At 54.1% G+C, this 17,860-nt stretch overlaps 8 protein-coding genes across 8 annotated transcripts; 3 read left to right on the plus strand and 5 right to left on the minus strand.

Annotated features, from left to right (window-relative positions):
• Positions 1-40: 40 nt before the first annotated feature.
• Positions 41-1,240, minus strand: GMORB2_5455 (surfeit locus 1 family protein; the record flags this gene model as incomplete). Its single annotated transcript, XM_035467429.1, has 4 exons — positions 41-137; positions 202-307; positions 417-929; positions 1,003-1,240. Coding segments are annotated over 4 exons (954 nt in total), but the record flags the coding sequence as incomplete, so codon positions are not given.
• Positions 1,241-2,613: 1,373 nt separating this feature from the next.
• GMORB2_5456 (UBX protein) lies at positions 2,614-4,212 on the plus strand (the record flags this gene model as incomplete). The annotated part of the gene is made up of 4 exons (XM_035467430.1): positions 2,614-2,731; positions 2,762-2,795; positions 2,878-4,090; positions 4,171-4,212. The coding sequence occupies 4 exons, from the start codon at positions 2,614-2,616 to the stop codon at positions 4,210-4,212; spliced, it is 1,407 nt and encodes a 468-aa protein (XP_035323442.1).
• Positions 4,213-4,504: 292 nt separating this feature from the next.
• On the minus strand, positions 4,505-5,072 carry GMORB2_5457 (CHCH domain protein; the record flags this gene model as incomplete). Its single annotated transcript, XM_035467431.1, has 2 exons — positions 4,505-4,763; positions 4,870-5,072. 2 exons carry the CDS (start codon positions 5,070-5,072, stop codon positions 4,505-4,507), a joined length of 462 nt encoding a protein of 153 aa, XP_035323443.1.
• Positions 5,073-5,841: 769 nt separating this feature from the next.
• On the minus strand, positions 5,842-6,591 carry GMORB2_5458 (exosome complex protein LRP1; the record flags this gene model as incomplete). The annotated part of the gene is made up of 2 exons (XM_035467432.1): positions 5,842-6,057; positions 6,163-6,591. 2 exons carry the CDS (start codon positions 6,589-6,591, stop codon positions 5,842-5,844), a joined length of 645 nt encoding a protein of 214 aa, XP_035323444.1.
• Positions 6,592-7,387: 796 nt separating this feature from the next.
• On the plus strand, positions 7,388-9,648 carry GMORB2_5459 (programmed cell death protein 5; the record flags this gene model as incomplete). The annotated part of the gene is made up of 4 exons (XM_035467433.1): positions 7,388-8,576; positions 8,622-8,656; positions 9,149-9,261; positions 9,372-9,648. 4 exons carry the CDS (start codon positions 7,388-7,390, stop codon positions 9,646-9,648), a joined length of 1,614 nt encoding a protein of 537 aa, XP_035323445.1.
• Positions 9,649-9,838: 190 nt separating this feature from the next.
• GMORB2_5460 (ubiquinone biosynthesis protein COQ4) lies at positions 9,839-10,828 on the minus strand (the record flags this gene model as incomplete). The annotated part of the gene is made up of 2 exons (XM_035467434.1): positions 9,839-10,494; positions 10,588-10,828. The coding sequence occupies 2 exons, from the start codon at positions 10,826-10,828 to the stop codon at positions 9,839-9,841; spliced, it is 897 nt and encodes a 298-aa protein (XP_035323446.1).
• Positions 10,829-12,819: 1,991 nt separating this feature from the next.
• GMORB2_5461 (uncharacterized protein) lies at positions 12,820-14,805 on the minus strand (the record flags this gene model as incomplete). Its single annotated transcript, XM_035467435.1, has 2 exons — positions 12,820-14,076; positions 14,155-14,805. 2 exons carry the CDS (start codon positions 14,803-14,805, stop codon positions 12,820-12,822), a joined length of 1,908 nt encoding a protein of 635 aa, XP_035323447.1.
• A 2,142-nt stretch (positions 14,806-16,947) lies between these two features.
• Positions 16,948-17,710, plus strand: GMORB2_5462 (uncharacterized protein; the record flags this gene model as incomplete). The annotated part of the gene is made up of 4 exons (XM_035467436.1): positions 16,948-17,037; positions 17,088-17,297; positions 17,319-17,460; positions 17,511-17,710. Coding segments are annotated over 4 exons (642 nt in total), but the record flags the coding sequence as incomplete, so codon positions are not given.
• Positions 17,711-17,860: the final 150 nt, after the last annotated feature.

Here is a 17,860-nt window from a genome sequence, read left to right on the forward strand (position 1 = left end):
GGTGGGAATTATTTCCGCTTATAGTGACCAAGTCTTACGCGTTGCGGTAGGCCCGGCTGGCGCGACGAGCTACCTCTGATGAAGGCTTCTTGGCCACCATGTACAGCATGATGGATGTTGCGAATGCAAGCCCGTACCTTCATTGCTTTGTTAGGTAACTGTCTAAAAAAAGAGAGAGGGGGGGGAGGAGGGGGACCTTACCAGGTGAAAATGTACTGGGCGTGGTTGTTACGCAGGTTGACCTCGGCTGCCCTGCCGAATGGGATGCCGCGCCTCTCATAGTCGACCATTTGCATGAATTCGGGTTCTGCGAGAGGTCAGCTGCGTCTGTATATATCAAGAGTGTAGAGAAAAAAGGGAGGATAGAAAGAGAGAGAGGGAAGGAGAGGGAGAGGGAGAGAGGAGGGCAAACAAACCATTGGTAGCCTCGACCCAGACGGGTTGACTCCCGGTCAGCTCAGCCATCTGCTTGACGTCGGGGAAATAAAACTCGCCCTTCTCGGGCCTATTCTCGGGTGTAAACATGTTCTTCTTCCAGGGCTCGCGCAGGAGGCCCTCGACCGTGACCTCGCCGGTCTGCAGGCCGTCTGGTCTGGTGCGCTTGTCGCGGTGCTCCTTGCTGATCCAGCCCCTGTTGACGAGGATGGTGGACGCACCGCCCGAACGCTCGAGCGGCGTGACGACCATGTACCCGTCGTGTCCGTCGCGCATGCGAGGGCCGATGAGCATCTCCTGATCGTGTCGAAAGGTCCCGGTGGCGATGACGCGGCGGAAGTCAAAGTCGTGGATGGCGTCCGGGTCGACCCGGGGCGGGAGGGGTAGCGGCTCGCGGACGAGGCGGTCCTCGAACTTGGCAATCAGCTCCGTCTTCCATCCCAACCTCTTCACCTGCCATGTTCCCAGGAAGAAGGCCGTGACCGGGATGACGCCTTTTTATTTGTCGGTTTGTTGCTGTCAGCCGTGTGTGGGAGAGAGGTGGATGGATATATCAGTATGTGTTACCTAGGAAGAGTAGGCCTATTCCATGTCGACGACCGGCTCGTACGAGCTTGGGAGCTGCGTCGGCCACGGACACGAATTCCGGACTGTCGACCGGATGTCTCTCGGATGACGCCCGAGGTCGGGTCGACGAGAACGGTCGGCGAGGACACGGTCGGGCTAGGCTACGGAGCGCCGGCCTAGCTCGGGTGGCCGTCTGTAGACTGCGCAGCAGTGTAGACTGTGATGTCGCGTTCATCATTGTAGTCGTGTCGTGGGCGATGTGGCGGGTCGCTGATGATGTTCATTTGGGGGGAGGGGGGGGGGGGGGGGGGGGGTCTTTCTCTCTTTTTTTTTTTTGGTCTGGTCGGCCTTATTTCCATGATCGAATCCCTGGGTCGTCCGGATCTCCCTTGGGGGCACGCCCCACATGCGCATGGTCTGGGGTTGTCGGATACCCTGCACTGTGCACTGTAACTGCTGTGGCACCCCAAGAATGCATAACTATGTAAGTAAGCAGCCAGAGGCTGCTGCCACACTCTCACATCTATAAATAGCCTCATAGATAGATTTCCTCCCTTTTGAAGGATTAAGCAATCAGACACGCACTCATCAACCCAGGGTGTGCTAGTAGGAATAGACCACTGTACTCATGTCTACAGGTGGTACGTGCTGTCGCCATCAGGAAGCACACTGCCAACTGGTGGGTTCCGGACATTCAAGTCACGGCTCTACTATACTGTATGACACGATGCCCATGGATGATTTGCTACTACTCAATAGTTGGGAGTGTGCGAATTCTGGACGGCTTCTCTACCGAATGTTGATCTGGCGTGTCTTCAGAGGGTCTACATCTACTACATGTAGGTCCTGACTGCAATATTGTGTCATGCCACTACCGTTCTGCGGAATTATGTCGTGCAGATATCGTCCGGACCTTACTTTTGCTCCATTAGGTCATAGAAACCTGTCGGTCTTGTCAACCCAAGACTCACCACTCGGCCAGAGTATGATAAAGAGTCGAGATGTGGTCATGATCTGACATTAATCCTATATTGAGATTAACTGCCCTCCCCTCCAATCAAACGAGCTCTCGGCTGTTTCGAGATGCATACGAGTAGATTTTGAGATCAAGGGTAGAATCACCTCCCCACCAAACTCCTCTCCACCGCCTACCGGATGCAGTCGAAGGACCCCCCATTTTGCCACTGAATGGAGAGCTGTGACGCATGTGAGTGGTTCCTCGTTCCTCTCTCGGCCACTCCCAACATTCCCGCCATCTATCTGCCCAGCCTTCCTTTCCATTTTACAAACCCTGATCCGGAACCGGGGCCATCTTTCTTTTCGTCTTTATCCCTTTTATTTCATAAAGTCCCAAGGCTCCGGGATCATATCTTCTTACTTGGTTCTCAAGATACATCACATCATCGAAAACCTCGCATCTCTTCGACTTTGTCAGCTCTCTCGCTGACTGCTTCGACGTTAAGCCACGTTTACGGTCCCACCGAAGGCAAGGGGGTTCGGAGGGACAACAACCCAAGCTTGCCGAGGCTAGTGTCTCAGCGCAGTATTGACTACTCTTCGACCATCATTGACGACTCCCCCAACCGGTCACAATACGCGGGAGAGTGCGCAATGTTTTATCAAGGTTCCCTGCAGGAGGGGATCTCGACTGCCGTCGGGCAGCAGAAGCTAGTCCTGTGCTTCGTCACCGGTACGCACAGCACGGACAGTTACAGCGCTAAGCAATACCGTCAGGAAGGCTAATGGTGGAGTCTCCTAGATGAGAATGATGAGAGTCAAAAATGGGAGAATGAGTATCTCCAAGTCGAGTCGGTATGTTATTGATCCTTGTTTTTTTCCTGGCTCGAACGAGGCTGGACCAGACTGACACCGTAGTTCCTCTGTTTTCTCCAAGCTCAACACCTTGATCAAGAATCAGGCCGTCGCCCTCCGACTCAGAGCTGGTTCCGAGGAGGCAGGCTACCTGGCGCAGATATTCCCGCTACCGCAGACCCCGACGGTTGTGATCATCAAGAACGGCGAACTCAAGGAGTACATCACGCCCGGCGTGAGCCAGGACGACTTCACGCGACGCATCCACACGGCATTCAGCGCCCAGCCGACGACGGCGTCGCAACATCAGGAGCCCTCATCATCGTCTCCCGCCCAGACGCAGAACGACGACCCTCCGCCGACACGATATGCACAGGAGTCGGAGCAGTCGGAAAATGTGCGCCGGGTCCTGGCCGAACGGGCTGCAAGGCTCCAGGCGGAGAAGGAAGAGGCGGAGCGCAAGGCTAAGGAGGAGCGTGCCAAGGCGAAGGAGAGGGCCAAGGCCGAGGCTGAGGCGGGGGCCGACAGCGACGCTGCCAGGGCCCACAAGCAGGCCGAGCTGCTCAAGAAGCGGAAGAAGAAGGAAGACAGCGAGCGCAGGCGGATCCTCCAGAGGATCGAGGCGGACAGGGAAGAGCGTCGCCAGGTCGCGGCCGAACGTCGGAGGCAGAGGGCTAGCGGGGGCAGCGAGAGGAGCAGCGTGGACGCCATGTCTCTGTCTCCGGACTCCAGGACGACCACCAGCTCTTCGCGGCTGAGCTCGACGACTGCCCTCCAGATCCGGCTTTTTGACGGTTCAACCATGCGGTCGAGGTTCCCGACCGAGTCGACGACGCTCAAGGACGTGCGCAGGTGGGTCGACGAGGGCCGCAACGATGGCGCCTTGCCCTACACGTTTAAGCAGGTCCTCACCCCGATGCCCAACCGCAACATTGACGAGACGGAGGAGTCGAGGGACCTGGGGGACCTGCAGCTGTCGCCCTCGTCGACGCTGGTCCTCATCCCCGTGCAGAGGTATGCTTCGGCCTACGGAGGCGGCGCCGGGCCGGACAGCAACCTCTTTGTGCGTATTATCCGCCTCCTACTCGGATCACTCGCCTGGATACTCGCCATGATTGGTCTCGGGGGGGTAGGCGCAAGGGCATCTCACGAGCCGACGTCTAGTCAACGGCAGTCAGGTGGCGACACGCCCCCTCAGGTTCGCCATTCGCGGGTCGCGGGGTTCCAGAACCCAGAAGACAGGCGGCGAGATCAACAGCTCTATAATGGGAATTCTGTACGTCACCTAAACCACCTCGTGAACGCAAGCAGCTACAATATGCCGAAGAGTCAAAGAGTCAAAGCTAACTCCACAAGCTGAATTTTGAGCCGAATCCGGATGACGAGGAGAAGCGATGATGCTTTGGAATAGGGAGGCCCCGTGTCATGAGTGGGGATGCCATGTTGTACTGTACTATTATTACACACACACACTGCTATGCAACGATAAAAAAAAAACAGTTCAAGCCCATTATTATCTGTTCCGTTTTTCCTTTTCTTGCGATTCCTTTCCGTGTCCTCAACCATATACGTACAGCAGCAGCAGCAGCAGCAGCAGTGACGACGACGATGTCTCAATCCGATATTCGTTTCTTCATGTACAGTACGTCAACAATAGGCCGAGCCGCTACCACGACAGCGACCGCGTCTCCTAGTAGTTCTTGGCGGCGGCCTGGCAAGCCTTGAGCTGCTCAAGGTACCAGTTGCAGATCTGCATGTTGCCGCCGTGCTCGTCCATGCACTGGGTGAACTGGGTGGCGGCGCCCTGGCAGCTGCCACCGTTGGCCCACTGGTTATCCTGGGGGGCAGATGTCTGGACCTGCTGCTGCTGGGGAGCGGCGGGCTCGGAGGAGCCGCCGGAGAATAAACCGCCTATGGCGTGGCCGATGGAAGAACCGACGGCGACACCACTGTAGGTTCGTTCATATTAGCCAAGCTATTACTAGACATGTGCTTGAAAGGGAGGACAGTAGAAGAGAGGGAAGGAAGAAGAAAAAAAGGTAGAAGGAAACTTACGCAGCAGTGCTGGCCATCTGGCCAAAGAGTCCGGGACCCTGAGAAGGAGCGGCAGCCTGGGGAGGAGGAGCGTATTGCTGCTGGGGAGCAGCCATGGTGGTGGCAGGGCGCTGCTGCTGGGGGGCGGGAGCGGCAGGAGCTACAGTAGGGCGCGTGGGAGCGCGCGAGGCGGGGGCGCGGCCGGCGGAACGGTTGCGGGGCATCTTTGCTGTGGAGGCTTTTTTTTTCTCTTTCTTCTTAAGTGGGAGGAGATGTGGTGTCGTCGATGGGAGATTTCGGAGAGGGGGGAGGTGGTTTGGTTGAGGAAGTAGTAAGTAAATATTAATGGCAAAAAAGAGAATCCGGCTTGGAAGGACGCAGAAGACCGGAGTTATACCAATCGACAACTAAACTAATAATATTGGTCAGTCTTTACGGCCTACCGGACCCTCGGAATAACCGTGGGGAGGAGCGGCAAAAGGACTCGGTCCTGACCAATCATGGTAAAGGGGTTACTACATGTCATCTTAGCTACTTCGGTTGGTGCATTGCATTTAACGGGGTGGTTCTGGATAACGATATAACGATATGGGTGTTTTCGGAATACGGGAGACTAGATCTCGTAACTGGGTTGAAAGACTTGCAAAAAGCCAGCAACTTGATGGGGGACTTCATTACTGTCCGGTCCGGTCATGTGAGTTGGGAGGAAGGAAGAAGAGGATTTATGGTTTATCTTTGATAAATGCATTCTATCATGTCCCAACGCCGCGGTGCGTGCCCCTACTCCCAAACGCCAGCCCGACCCGTGGCTGATCCTGAGCCACGAGAGTCTTCTTTATTAGATGAATGCAGAAATCCGAAGCCGAAAAGCTCAAGGTGAGGTTGAAGAAAGTAAGTCGTTTCATGTCCCTGCCAAGTACAATGGCTCGGCTCCCAAGTGAAGTCGCCCTACTCAGGTGACGAAGACAGACGTGGTCTGCTTGGTCAGACGCGTCATGCTTTGCCGCCCTTCCTGCCCTTCTTGTTCTTGGGCTTCTTGCTCTTCTGTTGAGCCTCGTTGGACTCGCCGCCCGAGGGCTGTGGCGAGTCGACAGCCGGCCTCTTCTTGCTATTGTTCTCCATGGACTTGAGCAGAGCCTTGGCGCGCTCCTCGGCAATCTTCTCTGCCAGCTTGCTGCTGATGCTCTTATTGTCGGCCTGAAGATGTAACTGTCTGTCAGTGCTGACAACGTCTCTGCTCGCGTAGGGGATAGGCAGGCAAGCAGGCGGCAAAAAGGAAAGACGAGAGAGGAAGAGACGGGAAAAAACCCTTACCAGATCCGACCTGAGCATGCGTGCGGCGGCCTCCTGGTTGACCGTCGTGTTCCTCTGAGCTTCAGGCTGTTCGGCGGACTTGATCTTTGCAAAGTACTGCTGAATACGCTTGAGTTCCGTGAAGACGGCATGGTTCTGGGCGTCTGCTCCTTGCAGTTTCAATGAGGCTGTCGTAAGTAGGCGGTCAGTATAGATGAGATAATCACTCTTCATAATGGAAGAATCGAGCTCGCGGAAAGTTGGCTTACAGAAAAGTAGGGACTCAACGGCGTAGGCTGTGAGAGAGAAGAGCTTGGCTTTGTCGAGCAGAGGTAGTTGTGAGGACATTTCCTGCAGGTCGCTCAGCAGAGGCTTCATAACCTCTTCCAGACCATCCAGCTGGGAGTCCAGTTTATTTAGGTCTCGCGTGATATCCTTGATGTCCGCCATCTTGTGCATGTATGTGTGTGTGTGAGTATGTGAGGAATGTTGAGGCGGGCTGTAATAGCGGAAAGTTGGTGATTGGGCGCGATGACTTCTTGATATCGCAGTTTTGAGGCATCAATCAACCTCGTTGCTTGTTTTGAGGGAATCTCGATGGATCCGTTTCGTTTGGTAGTTATGCGTAAAACGGGGCGTTAGCTTTAATATGGGGCGAAGAGAAAAAAAAGGGCGTCGCGCTGTTTAACGACTTGCGTCGATCGAGCTATTACCACTCGCCTTCTCTCTTCCTCCTAATCTCCTTGGCCCTCATAATCAATCAATTCCCTCTGACACTCAACCCGATCAAGAAGAAAAGGGAAGACTCTATCATCTCTCCCTTATTTCCCCCCCCTCTTCATCTGCTTCTTTTCCCTAGGTATTCACCACTCTTGCTTGTTTGTTGCCAGACCGACAACTTCTCGTTTCGCCCTTCCCCCCCGGCTTCCTCCGAATTTTCCCACTCTACCAAGAATACTGGGAGGCGACAACATCGTCTCTTCCCGGGCGGAAATCAGTCAAGGTGGCGAGCCTCGCACGATCAGATCTGTCCGTGAGGATATCACAACGAGCAGCACAATGTGCTCGAGGTAGTTGTCGCACGGGCCGGGCGGCCAAGAGGAGCTACGGCACGGTAACCTCGGGGACGGATCAGCAGCACAAGCGGGGAATGATCCCGCTGGCGACCGAGATACGGGATCCGAACCGTCGATCGAGGCAGAGGGCCACGCAGACAACGACGACGACGACGACGGCGACTGGCGCAATGATTGGCTCAAATAACTCGTATGTGCCATCGGTGCTACTGGGAGCCGAGGCGGCCAAGTCGCCGTCGGTGCACAAGATCCACATTCTGGGAGAGGACGAGCGGTCCAAATTCATCGCCCACGCTCTGTCCGGGCTGTATGAGTCGGTCGAGCTGATGGGGTGGACCCCTCGGTACGAGTCGACCAAGTACGGCAACATCCAGAGGGCGCGTAGGGGGGGTGCACGAGGCGTTGCGGCAGCTCCGCTCATCGAAAAGAACGCAGCGACGAGGGCCGAGCCGAATGTCGAGGATGACTCGCATATCGACCAGCTGGTCGTCACCGGCAACGGTCACGAGGCGGCTCTGGCGCTGGACTCTGTCAAGCACCGCCTGGACAAGGACTCGACTGTGTGCCTGATGAATGACGGGCTGGGCGTGCTCGAGGACGTGAGGAGGAAGATATTTAGCGGCACAATGGACACACCCGACTTCCTGCTGGGCCACATGAGCCACCGCCTGGCGTACAACCGGAAGTACGACTCGGTCAGAGAGCTCCGGTTCGGGCAGCTCATGCTCACGCCGGCGAGCACAACCAGGACGATCCGTACGCAGGAGCTGCAGCGCAAGGTGGAGACGCGGGTCAATTTTGTCGAGACGGTGGCCGGTAGCAAGGCGCTCAACTCGACCATGACACAGTACGACCAATGGCTGCGGTTCAAGCTGCCCTCCGTCATCTTCAACGCCGTCGTGGAGCCCGTATGCGTCCTCCTGGACGAGCAGTACCAGGGTCTCTTGCAGAACCGCCCAGCCGAGCGTATGATGCACCGACTCCTCGAGGAGATTGTGGCGGTGCTCACCTCGATGCCTGAGCTTCGCAATTCGTCGGCCATTCGCGACTTTGTCAACGGTCGCGCCATCCGCAACGTCCTCTACGGCGGTATCATGGCCAAGAAGTCCCAACCCAGCAGGCTGGCCACCCAGCTCACCAGGGGCCTACCCACCGACGTCGACTACCTCAACGGCTACTTCATCCAGCGCGGTCAGAGGCTCGGTCTCGACCTTCGCTACCACTCCATGATGCGCGACATGGTCAAGGCCAGGCACTCCCAGGAGATCGAGAAGCTCAACTCCCACGTGCCCTTTGAGGAGACGTCTGTACCCTCGGAGCTCGGCTACCGCTACCGCACCCGCACCCGCACCCGCGGAGGTTTGACCCTACCGGCTGCGTATTCCTCTGGGCAATAAGAAGCAGGGCAGGAGTCAGACAAAGGCTTTATTTACCTGGGGGTGTGTTTGTATGTGGTGTGTGGTATTCTTGCATAGTAGCCGGCGCATTTGTCATGTACTTTTACCATAATGGGCTCCATCTGATTATAGTAGAACAAGCCAAAGTAGGAGGAGAGCCATGTACTTTTATTTTGTAACCTGATGTCCTTACAATCACGAATTAGAATATCATGCAAAGCTTCTTTCCGTCCCATAACAAGAACCTGCCATGCGCCGTTGTTTTCACTGAGGCTCGTTTGTTTCTAGGTCATGTGATGGTGTTGGTATTTTTTGCCCCTCTAAATAGTACGTTGGCGAACTTGCCCCGCGGAACAAATCCGTTGGCCCCGCTGCAGATGATGGATTCCACCACTTTCTCCTTCCTCTTGCCAAAAACCCGGTAAAATCAGAAGAAGACCGAGACGAAAATGGACGATTCCGAGCTCGAGCAGGTGGGATCTCCTCTTGGAATCCGTGGCGTGCGACGACGCAACTGACCTCGGAATATTCCAGATCCGCAAAGCCCGCCTAGAGCAGCTCAAGGCGCAAGGTGGTGGTGGCAGTGGTCCGTCGATGGGTCGCGGCGGCGGCGGTGCCGGCCAGGAACAGCAGGAAGCACAGAGGAGGTACGTCTACTTCCACTGTCCCCGTCTCATTCCCACCTGCTCTTTAATCTGCGGGAGAAGGTGTTCTCAAGAAAGGAGGGGGTACAGATCTAACCATGACGATGTTGTAGGAAGCAAGAAGAGGCTCGACAGCACATCCTCCAACAGATCCTTCACCCGGAGGCGGCGGACCGACTAGGTCGCATCAGGCTGGTCAAGGAGCAGAGGGCCACCGACGTGGAGAACAGGCTCATCATGCTGGCGCAGTCGGGACAGCTGAGGTCAAAGGTGACGGAAGAGCAGCTCAAGGACCTGCTCAACGCCGTGGCGGACAACAAGGAGGAGGAGAAGATCGTGGTGAATCGTCGCAAGGCGTGGGACGACGAGGACGACGATTTCGACCTGTAAAGATGAATATGCGCGGACGAGAAGAGGACAGAGAGGAAGAAGGGCAGAAAAGAAAAAAAAGAGATACAAAAAAAACAAGTGACGTGAACTAAAAACATAGAAACAACTCGAGCGCTGAGAATTCATCTTTGTTCTATTGTTAATGTACAAAACAAATGCTACATGGGACTATTACACCAGAAAACATTTTCTATGACTGGCGTGGTTGCTGATGCCGCACGGCCTCCTGCCTCTTCTTCTCGTCGCGTTCCCTCTTGCGTATGGCACGCAGATCGGGCGGACGCTCGATGCCCAGCTCGGCTCTCAGGTCGTCTACGTCGCGCTCGAGCTGCTTCTCCCAGTAGACGTTGATGACTTCCTTGCTCCTGGCGCCGTTGCGGAGGGCCCAGGGGAGGTAGATGGACCAGAAGCGGGACCTCTCCTTGGGCTTCATGGTGCCGGCAGCGAACATGCTGAGCCCGGTCATGGGGAGGCTGGTGTTTGCCCACTCGAAGGCCTTGAGGGCGACCTCGCCCTCGCGCACGATGGGCAGGCCGGTGACGGCGTGGTAGAAGTCGTGGCACTCGCGGTACCGCTGCATGACGTAGGCGCACTCCTCGTCGTCGATGTACCGCACCTCGGACCGCGTGTCGGGCGACACTCCCTCACGGTCCAGCCAGTCGACGTAGGCCTTGCCCACCGAGTTGGCGGGAAGCCGGCGGAGCATGTCGACCGAGAGCGTCTTGGACGTGATGCGCGGACGGTCGCGCAGGATCTGTCGACCCGTGGGGTCGGCCAACATCGCGTCGCGCAGGCGGTAGATGAAGTAGGGAGTGGCTGTGGCTTCGCCGAGGGCAGCAATCATGTCTGCGAGTACCCGTTAGCTACCGGTACACCGCCGGTGTTTTCCTTTTTCGTTTTCTTTTTTTTTTTTGCCTGCGGCAGAGCAATAAACGTTACCGTGGCGGTATGGGTCCAGCAGGGACACGATGCTCGAGCCGATAGCCAGGCCAGCTCGCTCGACCCTCGTGAGGGGCACATGGCCCGCGTAGTTGGGCGCAGGCCGGTTAAGAATCGAGAATGTGCGCTTGGACGAGACGTATGCGCATGGGGCGGTGCACGTCCTCAGCGCGGCTGCATCTTTGGCCACGACACCGACTATCGGCGACAACCGGAGTCGCAATGCTGTAGCAGCTTCCATTATGCTGCGCATATGCACTTTGCTGTGATGGAGAAAGATTGAGAGGGAGGTTCTGCGTAAGATGTCTTGCTTCAATGTTAAGTTAAGCATGCAAGCTGCGGAACCACGCGATGCATCGTGCCGTCATGGGCTGATGCCTCCCAAATGTTAGACCAAACAGGGCGGTGACGCAGGGCGACCGACATTGGGCAAACTTTCTTCCGGTCTCTAGTTGACTTCATACTAAAGGAGGAATAAGAACAAGTTACGCTATTTATATTAAAACTTCCCACTACTTGAATTATTATCATGGATAACTGCTCATAATGATTATTGTAGTATATGATTGCCAGAGAACCAGCAACGACGTTAGGAAGGAGAAGCCAAGGATCATGGATTAGTTGAGCTTTCTATATTGTTGTTATAGAAGGATCATAGAAGTCATTAGGCACCAATAAGCCATAGAATGTGTATCTTAGAATCATCATGCCGAGCATCTGGCTACAACCAGACAAGCCACCGTCTCCAGCCACAGTGTGACACACTCCCTTAGATCTCGAACCCGTCGTTCCTCTTTTACCGCTTCACGACTTCACGCTCTCTCCGTTGGCCATGATGATAGAGACTAAGTCGTCGGTGTCGAGTTTCTCCCTGCCCACTATCTAGAACCAGTCAGTATTATACCATCTACCCCTTCTTGCTCTCTGCCTCTTTGGCGTCGCTCTCACGTAGGCGTGTACTCACACATAGAATTATCGTACCTCGTCCATTCTGCCCACCGGGGCGGCGAATTGATGACATACTGTAGTCGAGGTGACGACCAACAGATATCTTTGTCTTACTTACTTGCTCTACCCAAGGTAAACGATATAGGCCCCATTCTGCCTCTCTTCCGCCACATACGACCATAGCCAGTGGAGAATACGGGGTCCCGTCCGCTCCCCCAGAGTCAAGCCGCTRAGCGGTGGATTAGTAGTTGGGTCGGTGACGACCAGCGAATACCCGCTGTTGTATGTTTTTTTTTGACCTTTTTGAATGTATATCCCATCTCTAAATAAGATACACTATATAGTCTTCATTTACATCTTTACCCCCCACATACGACCACAGCTAGTGGAAAATACGGGGTCCCGTCCGCTCCCCTAGAGTCAAGCCGCTAAGCGGTGGATTAGTAGTTGGGTCGGTGACGACCAGCGAATACCCGCTGTTGTATGTTGATTTTTTTTCTTAAAATTTCGTATTTCTGTCTCTTTTGCCATTTCTTTGTTTCCTCTTTCTACAAAGCTGCTACAGGCTCCAGCTTTTTGCCTCAACGCTGATATAAGATTGACGGTAGAGCTGTGGAAACGTGGTAGGAAACGAACAAGAATAGAGGCAGACGGATATCGGGATCTCACACGTTCCTTGCCTGGCCTGACTGGTAATGTGCGAGCCAGAGTACCGAATATGGTGGTGATGGGCACGAATTAGTCTCTGTCTGACGAGTCACCTGACTCACGATACCTCAACTCTCTTTTGCAGCCTCCTTAGCCGGTCAGGTTTGGCCTCTTGTTTGCTGAAAGGAAGCATCTATCTGTGTGCCAGATCGACCTCGCAGTGCCACTTTCCATGCATGTGTGCCGTGATCACTCTGACTATATATCAGGGCTGTCCCTGATCGCATAATGGCATCGAAAAACATGCCCTGTCACGATAGTCGGTATGGAGGCATCAATTTCTGTTGTGTGTACTCTATATGTGTGTCCCGTGTCTCCTTTAGGAGATACCTATAAGGGTATAGGTATATAGGAAATCCCTAACCTATAGCTATTCTTGTATGGAGGGAGGAGTGCGGTACTGGTACATCATCCCTTAGTGTGTCCTTCATTCGGGACATGCCCTTCTTCCTCCCTTATCAGCACACTGATCAATACATGTAGCTACCCGAATGTCTGTGACATGTCCCTTGGACAGCCTCCTGATGTCCTCGAAGACATATGTCTTGACAGACTGTTTCCTCCGCCACCACCACACTAATCAACAGCCACCCGAATGTCCGTGACCTGTCCCTTGGACAACCTCTTGATGTCTTCGAAGACGTCTTGGATTGGCGTCACAAGCATGTAGCCGGAAGTGCTCTGCTGGGGCGTCTGTCCGCTAAACAAGAGACCCACAACTGCACCGCTCTCGTTGTAAACAACAGCGCCCGAGTCACCGCGCAGTGTTATTGGGCGGCGAGTCCGAAAAGTGCTGTCGTCGACCAAGAAGCAGGACTCTGTTGACCGTGTCGCTTCAGGGATGTGGCGGTCCCAGGGGAGACTGATGTCCGCTTCATGGTTGGAGAATCTGCCTGCGGTCAATTGCGTCGAGGCTCCGATTTTGAAGACCAGGTCATGCCGTTCACAGGCCTTTTGCAGTGTCTCGTCTTCAGTGGGATTTACGAGGGCTGTAGTCATCGGAGGAATATACTCCTTCAAGCTGTACTCGCTAACCCAATACTCCCGGCTTGGTAGGCTGTTTGAGCCCTGGCGGCTCTCCGTGACTTTAAGCAACGCCCAGTCCAGGCGGCGGTTTCCAGGACTTCGGTTCTTGAGCCCCGAGCCGCACCAAAGTGAGCCAAGCTCATTCTTGCCCTCGTCGAAGAACTGAATCCTCTCATTCTGCCGAGCGCGGAAGAGGGCTAGGTCCTCAAACTCGGTTCTTGATTTTTGCGCCTTGTTTTCCAGATAAGCAATACTTTGACCGGCGGACCAAACCGTGTAGTTGTGCTTGAGTCGGCTTGGGTTCTCAACTGACGACATGTTTGGCGTCTCGTCGGGGATGAAACCATTGATATAAGACCTGGCCAGTGCCGACCCTGGAAGTGGCCTTTGTTCGTCGGTCTCCCCGTTGCTGCGGACACCATAGACGTTGCCCTCGATGCAATTCCTCACGACGTGGTAGTTCGTCAGTGCGTACTTGGTCCATTCGGGATGTCTTCTTGTCTTGACCTGCAAATAGCAGCCCAATGTCCCCACAGTAGAGCACAGTTTCTTCCCATCGGCTCGAAACATGTACCGCGAAGCACAGATGTCTTGACCAGGTCCCGGGCGCTGCGTATATTCTCCAGGGATCGCGAGGTTGTAGTCTCTGGCAATCTCCTTCTGGCCCGACGTGGGCTCTTGTAGATCGAATCCAGCCACCACCATCGTGTTGTTCTCTATGTGGACCACCAAGCCATATGGCAAGGTGTCAAGATATCCCTGTATGGCTTCCTCTACAGGGCTCCAGTACTTCTCGGCACTCTCGTACTCCAAGGAGACGTATACTGTGACAGGGTTCTCAGATTCTTCGGCCCCGATACCTAACCGAAATAGTGCAATGCTCACGATATGCCCTTTGGTCGCCTCGAAGCCCTCAAGAATCCTAGCCACCTTGGCTTTGATATCCGGCCAGTCCCGAGAAAGCTCAGGCTGGCCAGTGACTGCGGACAGCGTCTTCTTCCATCGAACCTCGGGGGCCTGTATTTCTACCCCAATCTCGACATCTTTGAGACCATGATGGTCTAGAATTCGATCGATGACCTCCTTGATTTCTCGGACTGCCTTTTCCCAGGCGATCAGCGACCGAGAATCCCACCAAGCAGTGATGGCCAGAACATTGTCGCAGTTCGAGCGGTCGTGGGGAGTTGTTCGTCGGACGAGTTCTGGGATGTTGTCGAGTACAGAAAAGCCGCTGTCCATACAAGGGTCATAGTCATCTTGAACTGCTTGACAGATGTCGTTTTTTCCCAAGATTTCCACCGCTTTCTGACCCAAGATGCTGCTCAAGCTTCCTTTGGAGGACCCCAAGACATCGACACCGGGCTCGTATTCGAATGGAGCAGGGGGCAGGGGCGGCGTTCCAACCCGGTATTTGATACAGGAGATGCCAAAAACGCCCCTGGTGCTCTCTCCAGATGACGAAGACGAATTTTCGGCCCGTCGCCTGCGGCCAGACTGGTTGCTACCTGGGTGTGTAGCTGGAGGTGTAGGCAACATTCTGTTCTCCGGCAATTTCGCAGCGTCTGGCTCAAGTTCTGGATTCGAAGTGCATTAGAGCTGAACCAAGTACTCGGGCTTAATAGCTGTGCCTGTATGGTGAGAAAAAAAGGGATTGTATTGTTAGAAAGAAGGTTGGTGAGAAGGGGAGAAGAAAAGAGGAAAAGAAAGAAGAAGATGTGGATTGTTCTTGCACTTACTAGTAATGTTAAGGCGGTGATGATAGGAAAAATGGCAGCTGTTTGGCAGCTGTTTGACGTGCAGCTGATTGCCGGTGCTCGAGCAGATTCCCCAAAAGGTCGAGCAAAATGAAGGCCTCACTACTCAGTGATAATAGTCTTGGTTGGGTAATTAGAAGAAAGAAAGGTGAGTGTAGGAGTTGAGTAAGGTGGGAGTGGGTTTGCATTTGGATGATGGCAAAGTGAATGGTAGTCATAACGTAAATAAAGTTAAGTTGCAATGTGAACTCTAGGAAGATGGCCCATTTCGAGAACCTTCAAACCTACCTCTGAGTTTGAAGTGTAAGCTGGGATCTTCTAGGTTTGCAAATTGAGGCATATTGATTGAGTTTAGTAGGGCCACATGGCAGTCCGAAGACCGTAGGGAGGATCAGATATTCAGATATGAAATTTAGCCGTGTACACCCCCAGCTGCCTCCTTCAATCCCTCCATCTACATCTTCATGATCAGTAGCCCCCCTGCTCCCTTTTCTCAATGAATGCAGCTGTGTCATCGAACAGCCAAGCTGCTTCACTTCGTTATCACATCGTCCAATGTCTGAAAGTAACATAGATGTAATTCAGGGATGTGTAAGAAAGAGGAGGCATCGACGACACGAAAGTTATCGGCACGATTGACCCGAAACTCGGAATCGACGCAGTAGTCCTCGTCTCCAGCACGGCTCATACGACGGGTAGAAGAAGTGTGGTGGCCAAAGGCTTCATCCTTGATGACTCGCTTCATGCCGATATCCGGGTTAGACTCGATAGCAGTGAAGGATGAGTAGGGCTCGCCCGTCGAGTCGAAGACGCGTAGGGCAAGCTCGATGCTTTCCTGGATCGTCTGGAGGTCGTCGTCTATTAGAATAGCCCTGGAATAGTAGTCACAACAGCACTGATAAGGTCACTACAACGGGCTCAGCGATGACCTCTCCGATGACGTCTGTGATGGCCTTTCCTTTGCAGTGACCTTTGCATAGATAAGTACTAACTCTTGCAAAGCCCTGTTCAGTTCTTGCAGGTCCTTGTAAAAGTACGTAGTGGTTATAGAAGTCGCTGTAGAGGAAAAGAGGAGGAGGAAAAAGAAGATAGTAGAACGGCAGGAGCGACATTGCGCCCTTTCCCTGGTCAGTCACCCTGGGTGCCTCTAAGTGAGCAAGGGGCACCTTGGGAAGGAGCTCGGCAACTTTATCTCAAGCCCACCCACGATATAATCTTTGTCATGACCACCTTCTTTCACATACGACCATAGCCAGTGGAAAATACGGGGTCCCGTCCGCTCCCCYAGAGTCAAGCCGCTGAGCGGTGGATTAGTAGTTGGGTCGGTGACGACCAGCGAATACCCGCTGTTGTATGTTTCTTTTTGCTTCTCTGAATGTATATCCCATCCACATAATGTACACTATATAGTCTTCATTCACGTCTCAGCTTACCACATACGACCATAGCCAGTGGAGAATACGGGGTCCCGTCCGCTCCCCTAGAGTCAAGCCGCTGAGCGGTGGATTAGTAGTTGGGTCGGTGACGACCAGCGAATACCCGCTGTTGTATGTTCTTTTTTTTGCTCTTCCTTCCCTTTTTTTGCCCCTTTCTATGGCCGCTGTGACGGTGATAATGGGGCATGTTGACGAGAGAGGAGTGTCTGAGCGGAGCGAGAGGTGCCCTCGCTAGGGCCGCCGGAGGCATTATGAAAGGCCATTTATGTCGCTACATGTATTGATAACTAACGAATACCAGATATTTTGAGTATCCCTATTCGCACGCATAAAGATCACATCATCACCACACATCGTAGCAATCAGCACAATGACTGACTCTGTCTACAACAGGACCATCTAGTCAATTTCTTTTCCTAGGTAGCCTTGACGTGTTCTCTCCCCTCAGACGTAGCACGATGAAGGACTGGTCACAACATCTTTCAAGACTACTCGGCCGCTTCATCAACGAGGGCATCACCCTCATCGAATGGGACCAAAGGCTTCTCAGAAGACTAGGATATCCCCTAGCAACCGGAGTCAGTGCCGCTCGCAGCACACTGCCCTTCCCCCAGCTCTCATCTCCCAGCTAATCCAGGGTGGACAGTCGTACTTCTTCCTCATTCCTGACGACCAGCTCCCCGCCACTGTCAGCATCGCCGCCGACGAAGGGCTACATCCGGCGGACGATGACTCCTGCGCCGCCAACTTCACCAGCGAGCGTTCCGGCCGTGCCATTCGCTACGTTATGGACGACACGACGATCCCGAATGCTGTCCACAACAACTGGCGTCGACTTGTCTTACTCCCTCTTTCCTAGACCGAAATCACCCTCGACGAGCTCGAGCCGGCCACCATGGCCAACCCACTGCACTCGGAGCCACCCATGGAGATCTCCATCGTCCCTCTTCCCGTTGTCTGCGCGGCCTACGCGCGGCTGGCTAGCCGCGAGAACCGAGCAAGTATGCTACGGCGTGAGATATTGGGTGATTTGACCTCCCTCATTGTAGAGGCCCTTTTGACACAAGCTACGAGGGCGACTACGAGGTCATGGTCCCCGACAGCGTGCCATTTACAGAGTCCGAGCTTGCCGAAATGGAGAATGCTGCTAGAGAGATTGAAACGTGGAAGAGTCGACCTGGTGAGGAGTGGACCGAGGAGCATTTGATCAATATCGTGACGGCAAAGGCCAGTCGGGACGTTCCTCACTAGTGACCCTTTGTAAAGAAAGCGCCTACAGATATAACAAATGCCAAAGATGCAAACCTAGAAGTTTCTACCGTTACGCTTCATGCCCTTGCATCACCAAAATCCAGTTCCACATAATAATGATGCTTCTATAATAGCAGCTTGGCCACTGGG

Source organism: Geosmithia morbida (assembly GCF_012550715.1).
Source record: "Geosmithia morbida isolate 1262 chromosome Unknown scaffold_3, whole genome shotgun sequence".
Classification (NCBI taxonomy): domain Eukaryota; kingdom Fungi; phylum Ascomycota; class Sordariomycetes; order Hypocreales; family Bionectriaceae; genus Geosmithia; species Geosmithia morbida.